Raw genomic sequence first — 25,502 nt, forward strand, 5'->3', positions numbered from 1 at the left:
GAATGAAAAAGTTGGCTTAAAGCTCAACATTCAGAAAACTAAGATCATGGCATCCAGTCCCATCACTTCATGGCAAATAGATGGGCAAACAGTGGCTGACTTTATTTTTCTGGGCTCCAAAATCACTGCAGATGGTGATTGCAGCAATTAAATTAAAAGATGCTTACTCCTTGGAAGGAAAGTTATGACCAACCTAGACAGCATATTGAAAAGCAGAAATATTACTTTGCCAACAAAGGTTCGTATAGTCAAGGCTATGGTTTTTCCACTGTTCATGTATAGATGTGAGAGTTGGACTATAAAGAAAACTGAGTGCCAAAGAATTGATGCTTTTGAACTGTGGTGTTGGAGAAGACTCTTGAGAGTCCTTTGGACTGCAAGCAGATCCAACCAGTCCATCCTAAAGGAGATCAGTTCTGGGTGTTCATTGGAAGGACTGATATTGAAGCTGAAACTCCAATACTTTGGCCACCTGATGCAAAGAGCTGACTCATTAGAAAAGACCCTGATGCTGGGAAGGATTGAGGGCAGGAGGATAAGGGGACGACAGAGGATCAGATGGCTGGATGGCATCATCAACTCGATGGACATGGGTTTGGGTGGACTCCGGGAGTTGGTGATGGACAGAGAGGCCTGGCGTGCTGCGGTTCATGGGGTCGCAAAGAGTCGGACACAACTGAGCGATTGAACTGAACTGAAACATAAAAGTGCCATGAAGTGCTTGTTAACTTTTTATTTAAAGACAACAATGGGTAAAGAAATGAACATTAAATATTTTACTTCAAGAAATGAACATTAGATAAATTTTGGAAAACAAATGAACATTAAATAATTTAATATTAATTCACTCCATCAAACAAATAAGTCCACTTTCCATTTTGGACAGGTACATGTAGATCAGATATCAGACAATAATTTGGAACACCTGTTGGCAGATTTTCAAATACGTTAGAATTTTTGGTTTTTAATCCCATTAATGTTTTTCCAGGGAGTGTACAGTTATGTAATTATAATATTAGCAGTTATCTGGTCACATAATACATTCCTTAAGATCTATAAAAGATTCTATGATATAAATGATGATTAAATATTAAGGGTTTAGTAAGTATTTGGAAAGGTATTTTTTTAATTGAAGTATAGTTGATTTTCAACATTGTGTTAGTTTCAGGTATACAGCAAAGTGATTCAGTTTTATATATATATGTGTGTGTGTGTGTGTGTGTGTGTGTGTGTATAGATATGTTATATGTATTCTTTTTCAGATTATTTTCCAGTATAGGTTATCATAAGATATTGAATATAGTTCCCTGTACTATACAGTGTGTCCTTGCTGTTTATCAATTTTATTATAGTAGTGTGTATCTATTAATCCCAAATTCCTAATTTATCTCTCCCCCTATGGTAACCATAAGTTTGTTTTCTATGTCTATAAGTCTATCTCTGTTTTGTAAACTGGAAAGGTATTTTAGATATAAGTTGCCAACATGCCAGGCCTTTATCAATGGCTGAAAGATATGGAATGTTAGCTTCTCTGGAGCATAAGCTTAATTTCTATCTATTTTAAACCATAATATAAAAATTCCCCTTATTCCTCTCATGTCAAAGGATAGTTCTGAAAGAATTGCATCATATGGTGAAGTCAAGACGTGGTGTTGAATAAAGTACCAGTTCACAGGAGACTCTCCTAAATGAAGACCAATGGAACTCAACCTTTCATAGAGTGAAATAAAATTTAAAATCTTCAAGTGACCTGGGAAGTGGACTTCATTTAAGTGCCAGGACACTCTGATTTCATGGGAGTATATTTCTAATCTGGCTGTTAATAAATTTTGCCAGTTAACACTTTATTTTGCAATCTATAGAAATTCACGCTATATCAATCACAATATTTTCTACATGATTTTCATTGTAAATTACTTATGACTTGGCAGCCATCCCAGGACAAATGGGCTAGACACTTATTTGGTCCAGCTCACCGGCCGCAAGATGCTGAGCTGTCTCCCAAAGGAAGCGGGCGATCTTCCCAAGGCACTGCCCAGGCCTTGCAACAGCTCCCACAAGGAGTCTTGTGAACACACTACAAAGTACGCTACAAACTGAGACAACATGTCGGTTCACTCATTCATTCAGTAGTTCATTTTGAATTTATTTAAAATTTACTGAATATTTATTTGTACCAAACACTGTATAAAGTGCCATAAATATAATGATAAAAACGAGTTACGTCCCATTTTATAGCATCTCATAGTTTAACAGTAGAAACAGAAAGAGGAACCAAGAGTTAGAGATTTCAGACTTTGCACAACAGAAGTATGAATATACTACTATGGGAGCAGGGAATAAATGATTAGGAATAGAGTCTGGAAAATCCTTCCACAAACAAAATTGTTCTTTGTTGTGTGCGTGTGCTCAGTCGTGTGCGACTCTTGTGACCCCATGGACTGGGAGCCCGCCAGGCTCCTCTGTCCACAGAATTCTCCCGGCAAGGATACTGGAGTGGGTTGCCATGCCCTCCTCCAGGGGATCTTCCTGACCCAGAGATTGAACCCACATCTCTTACATCTCCCGCATTGACAGGAAGATTCTTTATCACTAGTGCCGTACATATATATTTAGAACATACTATTTGCAAAGCACTCGGTGCTGGGAATATAGAGAAAGCAAAACTTCCATATGCTCTCCTGGAGCTCATATATATACACATACACTATATTTATATATTACATAGTATATATTTATATACTATATTTATAGTATTTATTTATATAATATATAGTATATATAGTTCACTGTTGTTGTTGCCATGCCCTCCTCCAGGGGATCTTCTCAACCCAGGGATGGAACTGCCACCCACATGGAAGGTGGATTCTGAGCAACCTGGTCTGAGCAACCAGGGAAGCCCATATATATGTGTGTGTGTGTATATATATATACACATACTATATTTAGTATATATTCATACACTATGAATATAAACTATATATAGTTCATTGTTGTTGTTGTTTAGCTGCTAAGTTGTGTCTGATTCTTTGCAACCCCATGGACTGAGCCCGCCAGGCTCCTCTGTCCATGGAATTTTCCAGGCAAGAATACTGGAGTGGGTTGCCCTTTTCTTCTCCAGGGGATCTCTCTGACCCACAGATTGAACCCACGTCTCCTGCATTTCAGGCAGATTCTTTACCACTAAGCCACCAGAGAAGCCCCATATAGTTCATTATGTATATGTACATATATATATATAGTATTTATTTATTAATTACTTGTTTATTTAATAAAATATATTTATGTTATAGTTTAGATTGTGTATTGTTGTATTATTGTGTATTAATGCATTTTAGATTGTGATACGTGCTATGGAGAAAAACAAACCCAAGTAAGTAGGATAGGAGTGTCAGGGCTGAGTTTTACACAGGATGGGCAGAGGAGGCCTCTGATGAGGTGACATCTGAGCCAAGGAAGGCAAGAAATGAGCACACAAGCCCTGCAGATACCTGGGGGCAAAGAGAGTTCCAGGCTGAGGGAACATTAAGTGCAAAGGCCTTGGGGCAAGAGTGTGCCTGGTTTATTCTAGGAAGAGCTAGCATGCCAGAGTGGGAGGGGAGGGGCCAGGACAAGCAGGAAATGAGGGGAGAGAAGTCACAGACAGGTTTTGCCCTGCTCTGTAAGTAACCATCAGGACTTAGGCTTTTACTCTGAAAAGACGGGAAGCCGTGAAGGGCTTTGAGCAAGAAAATTTAATGAGCTGATCTATTTATTTACTTATTTTTGATGTGGACTATTTCTAAGTCTTTATTGAGTTTGCTACAATACTGCTTCTGTTTTATCTTTTGGTTTTCTGGTCCCAAGGCATGTGGAAACCCACCTCCCTGACCAGGGCTTGAACCCACACCCCCTGAATCGGAAGGCAAACCACTGGACCACTGAGGAAGCATGAGTTGATTTATGCTTTAAGAAGAAAACTACTACTGATTCTGTGTTAAAACAAACTGGACATGGAGGCAAAAGAAATTAGGCAACCACTGCAACCACTCAAGAGAGAGAAATGGAGGCAGCTTTTGCCACGATGCACGTGGCAGAGGTAGTGAGAAGCGTTCTGATATTTAATATCCTCTGAATATAACACAAGTGGGACTTCCTGGTATCATCACAGAAGAGACTGTACTTAAGTAAGGTAAACTTTAAGGATGAGTAGATGCTCACCAGACAGAAAAGGGGCTGAGGGTGCTCTAGAACCAGGGGACAAGAGACATAAGAGCATGAAAGGATGAGAGGGCACAGCAGAGCCAAGAGGTAGTGAGAAACTCTGACCGGAGTTGGAGGCTGGACACAATGTCAGGCAAAGGGGAGGAGCCTAGACCAGCAGAGGTTATTTGGGACCACAGAATCAATGGCCTTGTCACATATGCAGAGGAGTTTGGACTTGACCTCAGAGGCAAGAGAGACCCACCCAAATTTACAAAGCAAGGAATGACAAGCCTGCCATATTTGGGGGCTTCCCTGGTGGCTCAGTTGGTAAAGAATCTGCCTGCAATGTAGGAGACCCAATGCTACAGTCCATGGAGTTGCAAAGAGTCAGACACGACTAAGTGACTTAACACACACACAATAAGGTACACAGCGTAGGTTCAAAATATACTGAAAAATTCAACTTCTTTAGGGCTTCCTTGGTGGTGCAGAGGTAACGAATCTGCTCGCCATATTTATCGGAACACAATTCTGATGGAGTTGGGGCAAGCAAAGGAATATACCAACTAGGAAACTCTTAAAACTCTGCTGGTAGAAGATGACAAATGAGGACCTGAATTCACACAGTGTCGGTGAGACTGGAAGAGAAGAAAACATCTGGGAGACTGATGCTAATTTACTGTGTTCTTTACTGAGATTTTTCTGTCTGTTTATAAAATCAATTTAACCTATTCCAGGGGCTTCCCAGGTGGCACTAGTAGTAAAGAATCCACCTGACAATGCAGGAGATGAGAGTTTGATACGTGGGTCGGAAAGATCCCCTGGAGGAGGAAATGGCAACCCGCTCCAGTATTCTTGCCTGGGAAATCCCATGGACAGAGGAGCCTGGTGGACTACAGTCCACGGGTTCGCAAACAGTCGGACACAACTGAAGCGACTTAGCACGCACGCAACCTATTCCAAAACAGAACTCTCTTTTTATCATTAATATATTCTGTTAACTCTCAAAAAGAAAAAAGAAGAAACCATTTGAGATTCTGAAAAATTAGAACTGCCAGGGCCCAGGCAGTAAACAAGGTCTGGAAGCCATGAAGAGAAGCTGAGGACTGCAAAGGCCTGATTTGAACAACAGGACCAGGGGGGTGTCACTAGAGAAGGGAATGGAAGGCAGGATCCCTGTAAAACCTAAGTCATATCCTATCATTCTTGTGCTCCAAACCCTGTCACGTCTTCTCATCTCACTCAGAGTCATGGTCAGTGTTCTCATTGTAGACGGCAAGTTCCTGCAGAACCGGGCCACCATGCTCCGATCTCATCTCCTTCTACACCCTCCAACTCTCTCACTCCCCACCAGATGTTTCAGCCTCAGCTGCATGTCCTCAAACGTACCTTAGAGGCTTTGCTGTTAACTCTGTCCAGAAGCGACAAAGTGTTAAGTCACTTCAATCGTGTCTGACTCTTTGCGACCCTATGGAGTGTAGCCTGCCCAAAGGGCTCCTCTGTCCATGGGATTCTCCAGGCAAGAATACTGGAGTGGGTTGCCATGCCCTTCTCCAGGGGATCTTCCCATCTCTCAGGGATGTCTTAACTGGTATCTCTTAAGTCCCCTGCATTGGCAGGCAGGTTCTTTACCACTGGCGCCACCTGGGAAGCCAAGGATAAGTACATTTGTTTAATTAAGTAACAAATTCATGGACTTCCCCAGTGGCTCAGCAGTAAAGAATCCGCCTGCAATGCAAGAGATGCAGCTTCGATCCCCGAGTTGGGAAGATGCCCTGGAGGAGGGCATGGCAACCCACTGCAGTATTCTTGCCTGGAGAATCCCATGGACAGAGGAGCCTGGTGGGCTACAGTCTGTAGGGTCACAAAGAGTCAGACAGGACAGCAACTGAGCACATACATAAAGAATTCATATAGATCACGAGCAGTTAAATGTCCCTGCAAGACTTTCGGGTAGAACCACCCCACAGTCAGTTGGAATGAGAGCATCGCAGGTTATGAGGGAGAAAAGGGATGGACACAGAGGGGTGGGTTCATTGGGATAAAATCAAAGCAATTCCAGAATCACCAAGAGATACAGAAGGCCAGGGCTTAGTTAGACCGAGGACCCAGACAGTCTCAATCCCAGCCTTTGACACTTCATGCTTATGTCTTAAACAAGGTTTTAAACTTCTCAGTGGCTCTGAGTCTCATCTCTAAAAAAAAAAAATTTTTTTCTTAATATTCATTTATTTGTTTGCCACATGTGGGATCTAGTTCCCTGACTAGGGATAGAACCCAGGTCCCCTGCACTGGAAGCATGGAGTTTTAGCCACTGGGCCACCAGGAAAGTTCCTATAGTAGGGTCTTTAAAACAACCTGCCTCAGAGGGTCATGATAAGATTTAAATGAGCAAATATATGTAAAGCACTGAGAACACACTAACACATAGAAAGTAGCACCTGCCTGCTTGTTAAAGCACTTCAGTGGTGTCTGACTCTTTTCGACCCTATAGACTGTAGCCCGCCAGGCTTCTTTGTCCATAGGGATTCTCCAGGCAAGAATAGGAGTGGCTGGCCGTGCCCTCCTCCAGGGGATCTTCCAACCCAGGGGTCAAACTCCTGTCTCCTGCGTTGCAGGCAGATTCTTTACCACTGAGCCACCAGAGAAGCCCACACATAGAAAGCACAGAATGAATGAAAATAACAGGGAATGCTAAGAAGGTGGTGCTGTCTCTGGATAAGAGGGACAGACTTCCCATATCTGGAATCCAGAGGTTATTTTCAATGTAATTCACTTTCCTGTACTCTGTAGTAAACCAAAAGAGGTCCTCCGGCTCTTCAGCTTGGAGTTTGTTACTGTTGCTGCTTTCTTTCATTGATTTTCTCTATAGTCTTAATCAGAAGAAACAAAAAAAAATTTGTTTGCAGGCATTGTGAATTTGAGCAAGCCATACTGGGAGGCAAACAGTATAGCAGAAAGAGTCTGGGTCTTCAGAATCAGAAAAATCTGGGCTGAACTGCAGCTCTGTCTCTCAGATATGGAGCTTAGTCTGTCCTGATTTGTAAAAGAGGAACTCAGTATCTCTATCTCAAGCAATGAAGCCTGAAGAAGAGGAGGTTGCTGAATCCATAATTGTGGAATGAATGCAAGAGGCCACTGTGTGGATGAAATGTGACAAGCGTTCAGAAAATGTTGAGCACAGAAAACAGTTGAGCTGGCGTGCTGGCAGGAAGGGTCAATAAACAGACCCAATCTGGAAACTGCAGAAAGTCTTGTTTTGATGACTAGCAGCTGGGTTGGCATTCCTGTGGCTAAGACCTGTGTAAGGGACTCAGTGTCAGGACTGAACTTTCTACTCACTTGTGTCATTAAAAAGTATTTTCACTTCATCTTTTAAGAGAAGAGATTTACTGGACTAAGGTTTGGTTGAAACACTCCCTTATTACATGGTGCACTTAAAGTGATTAGATATTGGTATCAGGTTTGTTGTGGGTCTTAGCAAGATAAAAGCAAAGCCTTGAGAGTTGTTCTGTTTGCCTTGGCGTCTCCTTTCCTGGTTCAGCGTATGTCTGGCTCAGAACACCTGGGCTAACCTTGGTGTTTAATTCTTTGTGCACAACTTCCCCAATACAAAAGCTGAAGTGGGTCAGCGGCTGCTTTGTAACAATGTGTGTTATCGTGTACCAGAAAGTTTCTATCTATGAAAATATTAGCAAAGATTTAAGAACTATGAGAGTTGGACTGTGAAGAAAGCTGAATGCCGAAGAATTGATGCTTTTGAACTGTGGTGTTGGAGAAGACTCTTGAGAGTCCCTTGGACTGCAAGCAGAGCCAACCAGTCCATCCTAAAGGAGATCAGTCCTGGGTGTTCATTGGAAGGACTGGTGTTGAAGCTGAAACTCCAATACTTTGGCCACTTCATGCAAAGAGTTGACTCATTGGAAAAGACCCTGATGCTGGGAAGGATTGGGGGCAGGAGGAGAAGGGGACGACAGAGGATGAGATGGCTGGATGGCATCACTCGATGGACATGGGTTTGGGTAGACTCTGGGAGTTGGTGAAGGACAGGGAGGCCTGGCGTGCTGCAATTCATGGGGTCGCAAAGAGTTGGACACGACTTAGCGACTGAACAGAACTGAACTGAAGAACTGATTACATTTGGAGGCTTTATGTGTTGTAAGGGTACTTTTTCAAATTATTTGTTTCCTGATTACCAAATACATGATCATTTAGGTAACTTAGAAAACTAGAAAAGCTCAAAAGAGAAAAGTCTACCAGTGTGGGGTATAACATTTCTATATAAATCCTGTGGATTATTATAGATACCACTTCTCTGGGGAGGAGCAAACAAAATTCAAATCACACCAACTATTATTATACGTCGTGCTTTTTTTTAAAATGAACTAGGGACTTCCCTGGTGGTCCAGTGGCTTTGTGCTCCCAATGGAGGGGACCCTGGTTTGATCCCTGATTAGGGAACTAGATCCCACATGCTGCAACTAAAGGTCCCACATGCTGCAACTAGGACCTGACACAGCCAAATAATAAATATTCACTAAAAATAAATAAAGAACTCATGCCTACAGGAATTCATTCATCCATTCAAGCAAACTAATTAAATACCTACTAGGTGCCAGGCCCCGTATACATCATAGTACAGAGGATGCGAGAGAGGAGTGTGAAAAAAATCATTACAATAACCTCAGATAATTAAAGTACACATGAAGTGCTATAGGTGCACACAAGAGGAAGCAGAGACAACCCTCTGGGCTACAGAGGTGTCAGGGAAGCATCCTACAAGGGGTGACAGGTGAACTGTTACTAACAGGTAACTCGGAAGTTGGTGATGGACAGGATGTAACAGGAAGACCCAAAATGTAACACACCGAGTGTGTGCTTAGTCGCTCAGTCGTGTCCGACTCTTTGCGATCCCATGGACTGTAGCCTGCCAGGTTCCTCTGTCCATGGGATTTTTCAGGCAAGAATACTGGAGTGGGTTGCCATTTCCTTCTCCAGGGGATCTTCCTGACCCAAGGATGGAACCCTCGGTCTCCTGTGTCTCCTATATTGCAGGTGGATTCTTTACCCACTGAGCCATCGGGGAAGCCCCAAAGCACTGAGAGGTACTGCCAAGACTCAGCATGGGCAAAAAGGTAAAAGAGCGGGGAAGACGAGGCTGGAAATGCAGGATCCAGGCAATGGACAGCCACTTGGATGTGAAGCAGGAAGCTGACAGGCTCAGATTTATGTTTTGGTTAAAAAATAAAAAAAATTTTTAAAGTGTTTACTTCAGCTTAAAGGATTAAGAAAAAGGGGCAAAGAGGAAAACTAGAACAATCCAAAAAAGGACTGATCAGGTGACAGATGGTGAAGTTCTAATGACAAGGGAGATGACACATGATGTCCTGGAAGTGAGGATACCCTGGAAGCCAAGAGACCTGGGATTCTGGATGGGTAAAGTTCGTTCGTTTCTCTCCTCTTTCCATGGTTACTGAGAATCAACAGTGTGACCAAGATGATGTGGCCTAGTCCTTACACATCAAGAGCTAACATCCCCATAGGAAAGAAGGGGTGAAAAGGGGCTATTTTTATTTCCCAGTGTGCCTTCCTCTTCTTCTTTGGTGTTAATAGGGCTCCAATTTCCCCTTGGGAAAAACCCTCCATCTCTGACCTACCCTCCCTGCAGTCTGAGTGAGAATGGTCATACTCCAACCATACTCCAAACGTGGGTGAGGGAATTAGGCCAGGCAGACAGAAGCATCTCAATACCATGAACACAAGGACTGATTCGGGGAGAGAAACACGCCTCTAACCAGGCCAACAAGATCACACCTGGGGGAATCAGAACCAGGAAAGAAGACATCACCACCTTCTTCTAAGATCCTATGGGCTTAAGACCACACACCCCCAGGGCTGTCAGAGTCCTCTTATACCATCAGGGGAGCGCCTATCTAGCATGAAGTCACCAGAGAAAAGCCAAACCAAGAAACAGGGAAAAAGAGTGATCCAATGACATCTTTCAAGAAACTGGATTCAGCCATGTGCTTATCCTTGACATCAAAGTTGTCAGTCAATAAATTCCCTTTTTTGCCACAATGAGTTTGTTTGCGATTTTGCCACTTGTAATTGAAAGAGTGCTGCTGACTAATTCAGGGGAGAGATACAGAATCCTATAACTGCAATACAATGTGAGGGGTACAATCAAGGTATTTATATGGTACAAGGAGCACAGAGGTGAATGCAATCAATTTTATTTGTAGGTAAGGTAAGTTAAAGAAACGTTCACAAAGGAGGTGATATTTCAGTGAAGTCCTGAAGAATTAAGTCATCTGGCAACAGGATAAGGGGGGAAAGAAGATTCTGTGCAGAAGAAACAGAAGCAGAGGGAAGGAAGTAGTGAAAAACATGGAACGTTTGGGGAAAAAAAGACAGTCCACTAGTCTAAAGCACTAAGTTCATAGCAGAAAGATTGTGCAGGAACTTATATGTTCTGGGGGTGAATCAATGGATGATCAAATGAGATCTTTAACCTCTCATTTAATCTCTCTGGACCACAGTTGATTCGCAGGTAAACTCAGGTAGATAGATCAAGGGGAAAAAAATCAATGGAAACTGACAAATATTAAAAGGCCTTACCTGCTGATAGAATTCATCGTCTTTAGGGGTCAGGTAGGGAAGCCATGTGTCTTCAAGCTCTTCAAGAAGCCTCAGTTTCTGTTTAAAAATAATAATGATTATAGGTGACTAAATATAAAGACACCCAAAATATAGGACAAAGCCTTATTTTTTTTTAACTTTTTATTTTGCATTGGGGATATAGCCGATTAATAAACAGTGTGGTGAAAGTTACAGGTGAACAGCAAAGGGACTCAGCCACACATATACATGTATCCATTCTCCCTCAAAACCCCCTCCCATCCAGGCTGACAATGCCTTGTTTTTCTAATAAGAGAATACCTTCCAAAATTTAGCCAACTTGAATGTATAAACTTTAGAGGGAAAAGTTAGCCAAAAGTCAATTATAAAATGTATTAAGTTAATTACATCCATTTAAATTACATCATATAAAATATTAACTTAGAAATAATTATTTTATTACTCTCACATTTCAAGAAGCAATTTGTTTCGCTCTTTTAACACCAGGATCTTTTTCTTCATTGCTGCTGCTGCTGCTGCTGCTGCTGCTAAGTCACTTCAGTTGTGTCCGACTCTATGCGACCCCACAGACGGCAGCCCACCAGGCTCCTCCGTCCCTGGGATTCTCCAGGCAAGAACACTGGAGTAGGTTGCCATTTCCTTCTCCGTCTTCATTGCTAGAGTCATCTTTTGAGTCATCTAATACAGTTTTCCAGAACAAACCTTCCTATCTATAAAAACTGCTCGAGACTTTCACTGAAAATACCCAACTAAGCCACAAGGATCCAGGGTCAGGGTATATGAATTATTTGTTCATCCTGTAAACATTTATTTGAGATCATATCCATTTCCATATTACTTTTTAAAAGTAATCTTTCAATAATTACTAAACCTACTTTGAGCATCTTTGCCTCTTTTCTTTTCCAATTTGATAAAGAAATCTTTTCGAGCACCCACAACTAGCACTGCATGAGGCTATTTCAAGATACTGTGTCTTCCCCAAACAGTACCAGGCAGTTCAAACAAGGTAACTAAGAGAGAACCCCATATTATAAAGTACTTTATAAGGAATCAAATACATCTAAGATGACACCTTTCTTATGAGGGATTTTTTTTCCAAAGAATATCTGACCTTATATTCAAGCATATATGGTGTATATGTATATGTGGCACATAAATAGCATATATGTATGTTTATTATATTGGAGAAGGCAATGGCAACCCACTCCAGTACTCTTGCCTGGAAAATCACATGGATGGAGGAGCCTGGTAGGCTGCAGTCCATGGGGTCGCTAGGAGTCGGACACGACTGAGCTTCACTTTCACTTTTCACTTTCATGCATTGGAGAAGGAAATGGCAACCCACTCCAGTATTCTTGCCTGGAAAATCCCAGGGACAGGGGAGCCTCAGAGGCTGCCGTCTATGGGGTCACACAGAATCGGACACGACTGAAGCGACTTAGCAGCAGCAGCAGTAGCATGTTTATTATATACATATGTGTATATATATGTATGTGGTATTGGAGAAGACTATTAAGAGTCCCTTGGACTGCAAGGAGATCCAACCAGTCAATCCTAAAGGAAATCAGTCCTGAATATTCATTGGAAGGACTCATGCTGAAGCTGAAACTCCAGTACTTTGGCCACCTGATGTGAAGAACTGACTCACTGGAAAAGACCCTGATGCTGGGAAAGATTAAAGGCGGAGGAGAAGGGGATGACAGAGGATGATGGTTGGATGGCATCACTGACTCGATGGACATGAGTTTGAGTAAGCTCCAGGAGTTGGTGATGGACAGGGAAGCCTGGGGTTCTGCAGTCCATGGGGTCGCAAACAGTCAAACAGGACTGAGCAACTGAACTGAACTGAAATGATGTTTATCGATGCTTTCAAACTGTGGTGTTGGAGAAGACTCCTTAGAGTCAGTCCCTTGGAGAACAAGGAGATCAAACCAGTCACTCTCAAGGGAAATTAACCCTGAATATTCATTTGAAGGACTGATGCTGAAATTGAAACTCCAGTATTTTGGTCATCTGACGCAAACAGCTGACTCATTGGAAAAGCCCCTGATGCTGGGAAAGATTGAGGACAGAAGAAGAGGGCATCAGAGGATGAGATGGCTGGATGGCATCACCGATGCAACGAACATGAACTTGGGCAAACTTCGGGAGACGGTGAGGGACAGAGAAGCCTGGTGTGCTGCACTCCATGAGATCACAAAGAGTCGGACACAACTGGGTGACTGAACAACAACAACAATGTGTATACAGACACACAGACACATAGAAATCATCTGGACACTGCAGAAATTTCCTGAAGGACAAAAAAACAGAAAAGGCAGTAACAACTGATTTTCAAATAAACTGCAATGCAATGCATATTCAGGCTGTTATCAGCCACTAAGACACAGTTATAAGAATTAGAAAATGGTATACCTTACTCTGCATTGATGCAGCCCTAAGCCCTAAGCCCTAAAGCAGGACTTGGAGAACACAGACTAGACTTTAGCCTCAACCCTCCCCAAAGCGCACTGTCTTTACGCAGTGAACAACCGGCTCAATCAGACAGAGGGGCCTTGAGAATCATTTTCCCCCAAGTCTGGGTAGCCTTCTCTCACTAAGCCATCACAGAGTGCATGCGTGCTAAGTCATTTCAGTCGTGTCCAACTCTTTGCAATCCCATGGACTGTAGCCCACCAGGCTCCTTTGTCCATGGGATTCTCCAGGCAAGAATAATGGAGTGGATTGCCATGCCCTTCTCCAGGGGATCTTCCCGACCCAGGGATCGAACCCGCATCTCCTGTGGTTCCTGCATTGCAGGCAGATTCTTCACTGCTGAGCCACCAGGGAAGCCCCAACTCATCATAGAGTAGTCCAGTGCAAATACCCTACGGGGCAGAACTCAAGTTATTTCTGGATCTTTTGTATAATTATCCAAAGTGAATACAGAGAGAAAAAAAAAGAGGCAACAGAAAAACACCAACCACTTGACCTAAGAGAGACAAAACAGAAAATTTACTCTTATGCAAAAAATCTAGCCCATCTATCTAATTAAACTTTCTGCTTTGTCTAATGCTAATCTAAAAGTATTTTTTTATCTATGATAATAAGACTGGCTTACCAGTTAAAATGGGGCTTCCCTGATGGCTCAGTGGTAAAGAATCCGCCTGCTAACACAGGAGACGATCCCTGGCCTGGGACAATCCCCTGGAGAAGGAAATGGCAACCCACTCCAGTATTCTTGCCTGGGAAATCCCACAAAGAGGGGAGCCTGACAGGCTACACTCTGTGGGGTCACAAAGTCAAGAAACGCCTTAGCGACTAAACAACAACAGCAACCAGTTAAACTATGAAGAGTTTTCCTTTATGAAAGACCTATAATACTAACACAAAAACAATGGTTTAGATAAATCACTGGTTAAGAGGTTTACCTGTTTTCTACATTAGCTGTTATTTGAGACACAGAAAGAACTAATGACGTTTCCATGCCTATACTTATATATTTATGAACTCCATCACAAACTTAATCAAAACCTATACCTCAATTTTTACTTCAAGCTCAAGAAAGCCTGCATTTTCCTATGACTCTTTTACCAGTCCTTTCTACAGACAGAACATTTAAATGCCAAAAAAAAAAGTTTTAACGTTTAAAAAATGTTTAAAAGCCTTGAATGATGGAAATGCATATGATATCTCAGACTTTGAGATGGCTCCACCTTACAAATACCACCTTAAAAATCTCTTCAGGAGAACCCAAAAAGCTAATCTGTATACAAGAAAGAACACAACAATACAGATTCCTATTAGGAATTACATATTCCACCTTGACCAGATTAAATAGCAAGAGACCTGGCCCAAAGAAGAACAAGCACCCCGGAGGATGAAATTCTGTTTATAATTACCATTTATACTTGTTTATACTTCAGTTGAATTATTATAAAAACAATCACTTCTCAGCTCAGTTGAGGTCCAGTGTGTGAGACAGACATAAAACATTATAACCTGGAAGGCTGTATCGAGAGGATAAAATTCTTTTTTATATAAAGATAGAATCTATGTCTGTTCATCTCAAATTCTGCCCCTCCCCCTCCCTTTTCCTTCTGGCAACCATAACTTTCTTTCTCCTATGACCATGAGTCTATTCTGTTTGTAAATCAGTTCACTTAGGTCATTTTTTTAAGATTCCATGTCTAAGTTATATCATGTGATATTTGTCTTTCTCTGCTTGACTTACTTCACTTAGTATTATAATTTCTAGGTCCATCCATGTTGCTGCAAATGGCATTATTTCATTCATTTAATGGCTCAGTAATATTCCATTGTATATATGTACCACATCTTCTTTATGCATTCCTCTGTGGACAGACACTTAGGTTGCTTTCATGTCTTGGCTAGTATAAGTAGTACTGCTATGAACACTGGGGTGTACGTGTCCAAAAGGATAAAATTCTACAAGAATATTCCTATCATAGAGCAAGCAAAATATAAGTGGTCTTCCTCCACTGGGAATTTTAACACGGTGAGCATTGTCTCTATGACAGGAGAGAACAAGGTCGAGAAATCATTCAACTTAAGGCCACATAGATGAAATCTGCTCTATATATCAACATTCACAACCTGTAATTCTACTGATTAACTAATGAGATCAATTATAAATAGCACCATATATCAACTTAAAAAGAAGTTTTGGGCATATTTGCCTTGGTGAACTCAATCAGGAATGATTATTAAACTGGTAGCTTATGAACATCACACATTTCTTAAAATTAACATTGCTTTAAGAAAAGGCAAAGTCACTTTAGGCAGAATAATGGAGAAACAAGCCTTCTCATACTCAGGAATGCAAAATAGCACAATCTCAATGCATGGCAACAGAAAATTCCTATCAAAATTCAAATCTATTCCCTTTGACCCCCAAATCCTACTTCTAAGGATTTTTTTTTATGGGTGTCATGTTCAGAAGACTGCATGTACACCAGATCACAATTTGCAGAACAGGAGCTTGGAAACATACTAAAAACCACTTAACTGTATACTTTGAAAGGCTGAATTTTATGGTATGTGAATTAACTAAAAAAAAAAACCAGATTAGAAACAATGCCAGTGTACGTCCATAGAGGATGGTGAAATAAATGGTGGTACATCCACTGAATGAATACAACACAACAGTCAACAAGAATGAGGAGGCTCCCTTTAGTGAAATAAACAGCTTTCCAGGATACCTCAAGAAGTAAAAGGCAAGGGACAAGCCATCTGCTTGTATTCGCATAAAAAAACATAACGGATATGTGACAAACTATTCAAGTGGTTCTCTCTCGGGGACAAGGGCTTCCCGGGTGGCTCAGTGGTAAAGAATTCACCTGCAATGTAGGAGATGTGCAGGAGATGTGGGTTTGATCCCTGGGTTGGGAAGATCCCCTGGAGGAGGAAATGGCAACCCACTCCAGTATTCTTCCCTGGAGAATCCCACGGACAGAGGAGCTTTGCGGGGTACAGTCCACGGGGCCACAGAGTCACATGTGACTGACTGAGCCAGCACGCACACATGCTCTCAGAGACCGAGATGGGAAACAACTACTAGAAAGGACCACGGATAGAGCAAGACAATACGGAAGATTTCTTTCTGTATTGTTTTGATTTCTGAACTCTGTAAACATATTGCCTATTCAACATATTTCCAATTATCAACTCAAGTATTTGTTGTTGTCATTCAGCCGCTAAGTGGTGTCCAACTCTTCGCGACCTCATGGACTGCAGCATGCCAGGCTTCCCTGTCCCCCACTATCTCCACTATCTCTTGGAGTTTGCTCAAGTATATTACCAATTAATTCTTCACGTGGAATTCAATATAAAGATGAATACAACGTGATTTGGGGCTTTATTTTAGAAGTGCAGATATTTGTGATGCATGATAGAGTATTTCAGGGGGAGACTCTCGCAGACTAGCACAGTAGAGTGAAGAGGGGAAAGAAAAACAGCCTTGACAATTTCTTCGTGTCAACTGTCAGGCAGTTGGTAAACAGACACAACGTTCAAATGCACTCTGGAGTGGAGGCAAAAGCGGCTCCTATTTGACTGTCAGATCTGGCTAACGGCTGCTCCCCAGCTTGAGATACAGATAATACACACAGCTGGGCCCTCCGGCACCCTGCTCTGCTCACAGGCGTCTCTGCTGTCACCCTAGTGTTAAATACATCAAGCAGCTCACAAATGCCACATAGAAAGCCAGAGGGAAAGCGAAGCTGGCTCTCCCACCTGCAGGAGGAGCATGTCAAGGCCCTTCCATGAAGGCTACACCCATCCACCTCCACAGCTCCTGCGAGGAAAGGATAGGGAGACACAAGGCCTTAGGTAAAACATGTGTGTGTGCGTGCTCAGTCGCGTCCGACTCTTTGTGACCCTATGGACTGTAATCCGCTACGCTCCTCTGTCCACGGGATTTCCCAGGCAAGAATACTGGAGTGCGTTGACAGTTCTTACTCAAGGGGATCTTCCCAACCTGGGGATCAAACTCTCATCTCCTGTATCACTTGCATTGGCAGATGGGTTCTTTACCACTCCACCACCTGGGAAGCCCATATCACAACTCAAAACCATAAAGGCTGGCTGTCAAAAACGTTATCCCTAATAAGATTCTAACTGTGAAAAACTAACTTGTATCTGAGCTTCCATATCTTATCAAATAGGCGTACAGTTTTCGAATCTTACAGTAATTATATAGAAAGATTAACTAGATTATGACTCGTAATGGAAAGGTGTATCTCACCTACAAATGAAGTGTATTTTCCCACTGCTGTCTCTTTGGCTTCATCAGATTATGCAAACAGTTCTTCTTCTTTATATATTTTTCATTTGCCACATAATTTTTACACTAGGAATCATATTTTGTCAGGTTCAGTAAAAAATAAACTTTATCTGAGTCTTCAAGATACAACCACAAATAAAAGTTTATGAAAGTTCAATATAAAAATAATCACCTAATCTTCTGAGGGTCTCAAACAATAAGTGGGAAAACTGACTGAGTGCTTCGGCAGGGCATGCGTGAGAAAGGAAAGCCTCCCTGAGGAAGACTCTTCAAAACTCATTCCAGAAAGACAAGTGAGAAGTAGCTAAGCCAAAAGAAGTATAAATAAATATTTCATGTATCCATGTGACATGTTTGTTTTAAAAAGAAAAAGTATCTCACCAAAGAGTGTTCAAGGGACTTCCCTGGAGGCCCACTGGTTAAGACTCCAAGCTCCCAATGCAGGGGACACAGGTTCAATCCCTGGTCAGGAACTAGTTCCCTCATGCACCATGGTGCGGCCAACAGTAGAATTTGCACCCCGACTCTATCACTTCCTACATGTAGTACCACACCTGAATCAACCTCTCCAAACCTCTCTTTACTTATCTATAAAACACCCTGGTTCACAGGGTGTTGTGAAGATTAAATAAAATTAATCATATATTAGTGCATTTTAGAAATTATAAACTAAGCAGATATTAGGCAAATAGTATTCAAATGGAGGAAGGGTCCACAACAAAACTGGAGCATCTAAGAAGCCTGTTAGTTCTAACACCAATACTACAAGCCTACATGTATGATTTGGGACTAGTTTCTTATCTCCCTGTGACATATAAATGAAGCAGCGCATATAGAGATCTAAGAATGTCGCCAAGCACATAAAAAACCCTCAACTCACTTGGGCAACCACTTGCTACTATCATTTACCCATTTCTGAAAAGGACAATTTCATTTATTACTTGTGAATTATCTATAAGCTATGCTGTATATAACCCATCAAATGCCATAGATCAATGCTACGTAAGAAATTCAGATACTTTATTTTCCTGGACAAACTACAGCAGAACCATTTAAAAACCCTCCATGAGAGATTCCTTTAAAAACTGGAAATAGAACTGCCGTACGACCCAGCAATCCCACTGCTGGGCATACACACTAAGGAAACCAGAATTGAAAGAGACACATGTACCCCAAAGTTCATCGCAGCACTGTTTACAATAGCCAGGACATGGAAGCAACCTAGATGTCCATCAGCAGATGAATGGATAAGGAAGCTGTAGTACATATACACAATGGAATATTACTCAGCTATGAAAAAGAATGCATTTGAATCAGTTCTAATGAGGTGGATGAAACTGGAGCCTATTATACAGAGTGAAGTAAGTCAGAAAGAAAAACACTGATACGGTATATTAATGCATATATATGGAATTTAGAAAGATGGTAACAATGACCCTATATGTGAGATAGCAAAAGAGACACAGATGTAAAGAACAGACTTTTGGACTCTGTGGGAGAAGGCAAAGGTGGGATGATTTGAGAGAATAGCATTGAAACATGCATATGTGAAAGAGATCGCCAGTCCAGGTTCGATACATGAGACAGGGTGCTCAGGGCTGGTGCACTGGGATGACCCTGAGGGGTGGGATGGGGAGGGAAGTGGGAGAGGGGGTTCAGGATGGGGAACACATGTACACCCATGGCTGATTCATGTCAATATATGGCAAAAACCACTACAATACTGTAAAGTAATTAGCCTCCAATTAAAATAAATAAATTAAAAATAAATAAATAAAATAAAAAATAAAAACACTCTATGAAGCTTTATATATATAAACTGCCTCAATTAACTACACTGGTGATAAAAATAAAAATTGCTGTGAAATTTTGGAACAACGAAAAAACAAAGCCTCATCCAGAGACACAAAGTGACTGGCAAGAAATTACACTACTGGTCACAACTCATAATCTCATTTCCTAAGTACAAAGGTCATTTCCACTACACTATACCACACAACCCTAAGATAAAAGAAATCTGATCTTTTAAGAATTGTTCGATTTTTCACTATTAAAAAAATATATATATAAATGCAAACACTTTAAACAATTTTAATTAAAATCAATGCTACTTTTAAAATTTAAAAACCAGTGATACTTTAAAAATTTTAAACCAATGCTTATAATCACTACTTTTGGACTCTCAAGTCCTCATTGCCTTGGTAGCTCTACGATGCTTTCAAGAATTTTGGTTTTTAACCATTTCTTGTTCAGTTTCTAATAATGAGAACCTATGCTGTAGGAGGTCAAAAATCTAGCCACAGTTAAAAAACAAACAAACAAACATAAACCACAAAGCAGGAAAAATTCTCAGGAAGATCCTGCCTCAATAGTGGTACAAAGTTAGCCCTGGACTACCACTCTTTTCCTTTATAAACAGCTTAATAGTAAGACTGAAAGGATCAAACTAGTCAAAAACTGTAAGGCATGGAAAGGAAGACAACACTATAAGGCAAGGTAATATGACTGGTAATGAAGACAAAAATCCATCAATTGGAACTGCCCGCAAATGAAACAGATGACAGCATTAGTATAGTAGACAAGTACATTAAAAACAGCAATATAACTGCAGATCATAAGTTCAAGAAGTTGGGAAAAGATTGAACACGGTTAACAGAGAAAAAGAAATCAAGTTTCCATTTGTCATTAAAAAATGAAGAAAAAGACTTTTCCAGACAAACAAATGCTAAGGGAATTCATCTTCACTAGATCTGCCTGATAAGAAATACTGAAAGGAATTCTGTAAGCTGTACTGAAAGAACACTAAGTAACATAAAAATATACAACAGAATGATAACATATACAGTAAAATCCAAAATTCCAATACTATAATATGGTGATGTGCTAATCACTTATCTCTAGTATAAAGGTGTGTTAACAACTTATCTCTCTTTAGTTCTTCTTCGCTTTCTGCCATAAGGGTGGTGTCATCTGCATATCTGAGGTTATTGATATTTCTCCTGGCAGTCTTGATTCCAGTTTGTGCTTCATCCAGCCTGGCATTTCGCATGATGCACTCTGCATAGAAGTTAAATACGCAGGGTGACAACATACAGCCTTGACGTATTACTTTCCCAATTTGGAACCAGTCTGTTGCTCCATGTCCAGTTCTAACTGTTGCTTCTTGACCTGCACAAGGATTTCTCAGGAGGCAGTAAGGTGGTCTGGTATTCCTATCTCTTTTAGCATTTTCCATAGTTTGTTGTGATCTACACAGTCAAAGGCTTTGGTGTAATTAATAAAGCAGAAGTAGATGTTTTTCTGCATTCTTTTGCTTTTTCGATGACCCAGCGGATGTTGGCAATTTGATCTCTGGTTCCTCTGCCTTTTCTAAATCCAGTTTGAACATCTGGAAGTTTAAGGTTCACATACTGTTGAAGTATAACTTAGAGAATTTTGAGCATTACTTTGCTAGCATGTGAGATAAGCGCAATTGTGTGGTAGTTTGAACATTCTTTGGCATTGCCTTTCTTTGGGATTAGAGTGAAACCTGACCTTTTCCAGTCCTGTGGCCACTGCTGAGTTTTCCAATTTTGCTGGCATATCGAGTGCAGCACTTTCACAGCATCATCTTTCAGGATTTGAAATAGCTCAATTGGAATTCCATCACCTTCACTAGCTTTGTTCATAGAGATGCTTCCTAAGGCCCACCTGACTTCGCATTCCAGGATGTCTGGCTCTGGGTGAGTGATCATACCATCATGGTTATCTGGGTCATGAAGATTTTTTTGCATTGTTCTTCTGTGTATTCTTGCCACCTCTTCTTAATATCCTTTGCTTCCGTTAGGTCCATACCATTTCTGTCCTTTATTGTGCCCATCTTTGCATGAAATGTTCCCTTGGAAAGAAGAACTAAGGAGTCTCTTGATGAAAGTGAAAGAGGAGAGTGAAAAAACTGGCTTAAAACTCAACATTCAAAGAACAAAGATCATGGCATCTGGTCCCATCAATTCATGGCAAATAGATGGGGAAACAATGGAAACAGAGACAGACTTTATTTTTCTGGGCTCCAAAATCACTACAGATGGTGACTGCAGCCATGAAATTAAAAGACGCTTACTCCTTGGAAGAAAAGCTATGACCAACCTAGACAGCATATTAAAAAGGAGAGACATTACTTTGCCAACAAACGTCTGTCTAGTCAAGGCTATGGTTTTTCCAGTAGTCATGTATGGATGTGAGAGTTGGACTATAAAGAAAGCTGAGCGCCAAAGAACTGATGCTTTTGAACTGCGGCGTTGGAGAAAACTCTTGAGAGTCTCTTGGACTGAAAGGAGATCCAACCAGTTAATCCTAAAGGAAATCAGTCCTGGATGTTCATTGGAAGGGCTGATGCTGAAGCTGAAACTCCCATACTTTGGCCATCTGATGTGAAGAACTGACTCCTTGGAAAAGACCCTGATGCTGGGAAGGATTGGGGGCAGGAGGAGAAGGGGATGACAGAGGATGAGATGGTTGGATGGCATCCCCGACTCGATGGACATGAGTTTGAGCAAGCTCCGGGAGTTGTTTATGGACAGGGAAGCCTGGCGTGCTATAGTCCGTGGGGTCGCAAATAGTCAGACACAACTGAGCGACTGAACTGAACTGAACCACTTATCGCTAGTACAAAGGTGTGCTAACCACTTATCTCTAGTATAAAGACTGAAATAGTTTAGTAAAAATAATTTGTAAACTATAGCTACAACAATTTATTAATGAATACACAATATATAGAGAGAAATTTTGATTTCAGAAGATAAAAGGGGAGGAATTAAAGGATAAATAAAAGGAATAAAAGAATAAAATGCAACTTATCAGCATAAGATACATTGTTACATCTATAAGATGTTTTCTGTAAGCCTCATGTTAACCACAAAGTCAAACATTATAGCCTATACACAAACATAAAGAGAAGGAATCCAAACATACCACTACAGAAAATCATCAATTCATAAAGGAAGAAAAGAACACGGGAACTACAAAACAGCCAGAAAACAATTTAAAAGATGGTATTAGTAAGTCCTTTCCTATTAATAATCATTCTAAATGTAAATGGATTAAATTCTCTAAACAAAAGACACAGAATGACTGAAGGGATTAAAAAAAAAATACACAACTTTATGCTGTCTAGAAAGGATTCACTTAAGATTTAAAAACACACATAAACTCAAAGTAAAGGGATGGAAAAAGATACTCCGTGTAAGTGGAATCCAAAAGAGAGCAGAAGAGAGCATATGTTCTATACTTAAGATGAAACAGACTTCAACTCAAAAGATAAAAAATCATTGTACAATGACGTATCAAGTCATCAAGAGGGTATAATAATCATGAATATATACACACCCAACACTGTAACACCTAAATATAGTCATCCCTCAGGATCCTTGGGACACTGGTTCTAGAACCTTGCCTCAGAAACCAAAAGTGGAGTATGCCCAAGTCCAGGAGCTGGCTCTCTGTTCACATGGGATCCACATTCATGGCTTAAACCAACCACAGATCACAAACTTAGTAGACAATCCATGCTTGGTTGAAAATGTGGACTCATGTCTTTTTTTAAATAAGGAAAATTCTCAATTCTTAGTTCTTCAGATTTTGCTTCTCCATCATGACTTTCATTCTCTTTTTCTGGACTCTTTTTAGACTCGGTTGGAATCTCTCCATCTATTCTCCAAGTCTTCTGACTGCTTTCTCTTTTTTTCAATCTTTTGTCTCTGTATAATATATTCTAAGTTAACTCCTCAGTAGTCTCTTCCAATTCATCAGTTCTCTTTCCAGCTGTGTCTGGGCTAAAGTTAATCCCATCTATTGAGTTTATTATATCTGACTATACTTTTCCTTTTCGAAATCTGTACTTGGCTCTTTTTTATGTAAAGTTGCTCCTGTTCCATTTTTGGATATTTGGGGACATTTTTAGATCTCATTTTTATCACTATGATGCCTTTCCTTATTCTTTTGAATTTCTTGAACATGATTATTTCAGTCTTTCACTGACTTTTCTATAAAATTAATCTCATCTGAAATGAATTTTTATTCTCATTGTTTATTCTATTTGTGCTTTCCTTAAGTATTTCAGTATTAGTCCTTAAGACTAATTTTGAGTGGGTGGCTTTTTGTCTTTCCTTTTTTCCTCCCTCTTCTCCCTTTCCACATGTGCTCACCTTTCCCTCCATAATGGTTCAGCAGTTCCCTCCACGAGGATCCTACACCACCAGTCCTGGACTAAGCCTCATACAGTGGTGATTTGGAGCACGACATTCTCTCCCCCATCACTCCAGAATCAGCCTGATTCGATTTCTACTCTTAAAGGTTTAGTGATCTTCTCCTGTCCCTCAAGACCCATAGCTCCATATAGCTATGTTCCTGACATGGTAATCTTTTTTCAGTCTTCTTTTGTGAAAGGTATAACTTCACCTCCACCCTTGGCTTCACACAGTAAGCCTAGTTCTGGTCCCATCTCAAGTGGTAAACCTTGGCCTCTTTGATCCATAGGACCTAAACTCACTTTTTGTTTCCATACCAGAAGCCCTTGCAGGACCATAGTTTCAATCCAGCTTATCCCTTTATGTTTTGCTCTCTTTCTGGCCAACGACAACATCTTCTCTGTAAGCCCAGCTATGACTCTTTTATTACTTTCTTTTCTTTTAATGTGTTATCTGTCATTGACATGTGTTTGGAGCAGAAGGCAAACACAAACTGTGAGCTTAACTGTAGCATATAACAAGAAGGCACAGATGATTTCTTTATGGTAAAAATCCTTAGTAGGAGATTCACTAGGTCAAAAGGCATGCTCTTTAAACCCTCTTGATTCAGATTGTGAAACTGTCCTCCAGGAAAATGGTATCTATTTCAACCCATCAATAGACTAACCATTTCTTCATATACTCAAATACCAGTTATTATCAAACTTTTACATCTTTAGCTAGTTGACAGATGAAAAAACAAGTTCATACTAATTTATATTTCTTTGTTATTCAGGTGGAGTAACTTTTCATGTTAATTGCCATTTGCAGTAGCTCTTCTGTGAATTGTTTGTTCATGTCTTTTCTCTATTTTTTTCCTTTGTTGTTCTATATCTAAGAATCTATACTTTGTGTCCACATAAAGACAATGAATCTGGGTCTTATGCAAGCTGATTAGTTAGAATTCATTTCTCCTTCATTCTTTCATGATATGCACCTTTCTAACAAATTACTTAGTTACTAATGGAGTTCACCTCTCTTGCATCCACCTATAAAGCTACATTTTCCAGCACTTTTTAAATATCCTCCCTAAGATAGCACCTTTCCCTACATGTCATACTTTCTCAAGTACTCCACAAAGTTAGCATTCCTTGACCTCATAAATTATCTTTCGGGGAAATTTTTTTTTAAATAAGCAAAATGACATGTACAAAATATATACTTTAGCTCTTCAGATAATTTGAATAGCAAGACCTGTTTACCTCACCAACTTGATCTTAAGTTCCCACCCATGATCATTAATTTTAAGAATGTAGACCAAGTTTTAAAAGAGAAGAAAGTTTCCTGAAGAGAAAAATTTCTATGATAAAAAGCAGCTAAACAGGATCTAAAAAGAAATAAAAGTCAAGTAATTTCCCTGGTGGTCCAGTGGCTAAGACTCTGTGCTTCCAATGCAGGGGGCCTGGGTTCGATCCCTGGTCAGGGAACTAGACCCTGTATGTCGCAACTAACAAATTCGCGTGCTGCAACCAAGATCAAAGATCCCATGTGTCACAACTAAGACCCCGTGAAATCAAATAAGTAAAAATGAATACTTTTTTAAAAAAATAAAGAAAGAGAAAAAATAAGCTGAGGAATGTACTGAACATTTGGGGGAAGCGCAGTTTACACATGTGAACAATATAATATTA

General features: G+C 40.6%; 1 protein-coding gene and 1 non-coding gene across 5 annotated transcripts in view; one reads left to right on the forward strand and one right to left on the reverse strand.

Moving 5' to 3' along the window:
- FTO (FTO alpha-ketoglutarate dependent dioxygenase) overlaps window positions 1-25,502 on the reverse strand; it is a 416,242-nt gene that overhangs the window by 300,164 nt on the left and 90,576 nt on the right. For all 4 annotated transcript variants that reach the window (XM_081514417.1, XM_081514418.1, XM_081514415.1 and 1 more), the window contains exon 2: window positions 10,804-10,881. In XM_081514417.1, coding sequence (XP_081370543.1) covers window positions 10,804-10,881 — 78 coding nt within the window. The remainder of the gene's footprint in view (window positions 1-10,803; window positions 10,882-25,502) is intronic.
- On the forward strand, window positions 25,226-25,298 carry TRNAG-UCC (transfer RNA glycine (anticodon UCC)). The gene has a single exon. It is a non-coding gene; the product is annotated as a tRNA-Gly (tRNA).

This window comes from Giraffa tippelskirchi, chromosome 7, assembly GCF_054371585.1.
Source record: "Giraffa tippelskirchi isolate mGirTip1 chromosome 7, T2T-mGirTip1v1.2.pri, whole genome shotgun sequence".
Taxonomy (NCBI): domain Eukaryota; kingdom Metazoa; phylum Chordata; class Mammalia; order Artiodactyla; family Giraffidae; genus Giraffa; species Giraffa tippelskirchi.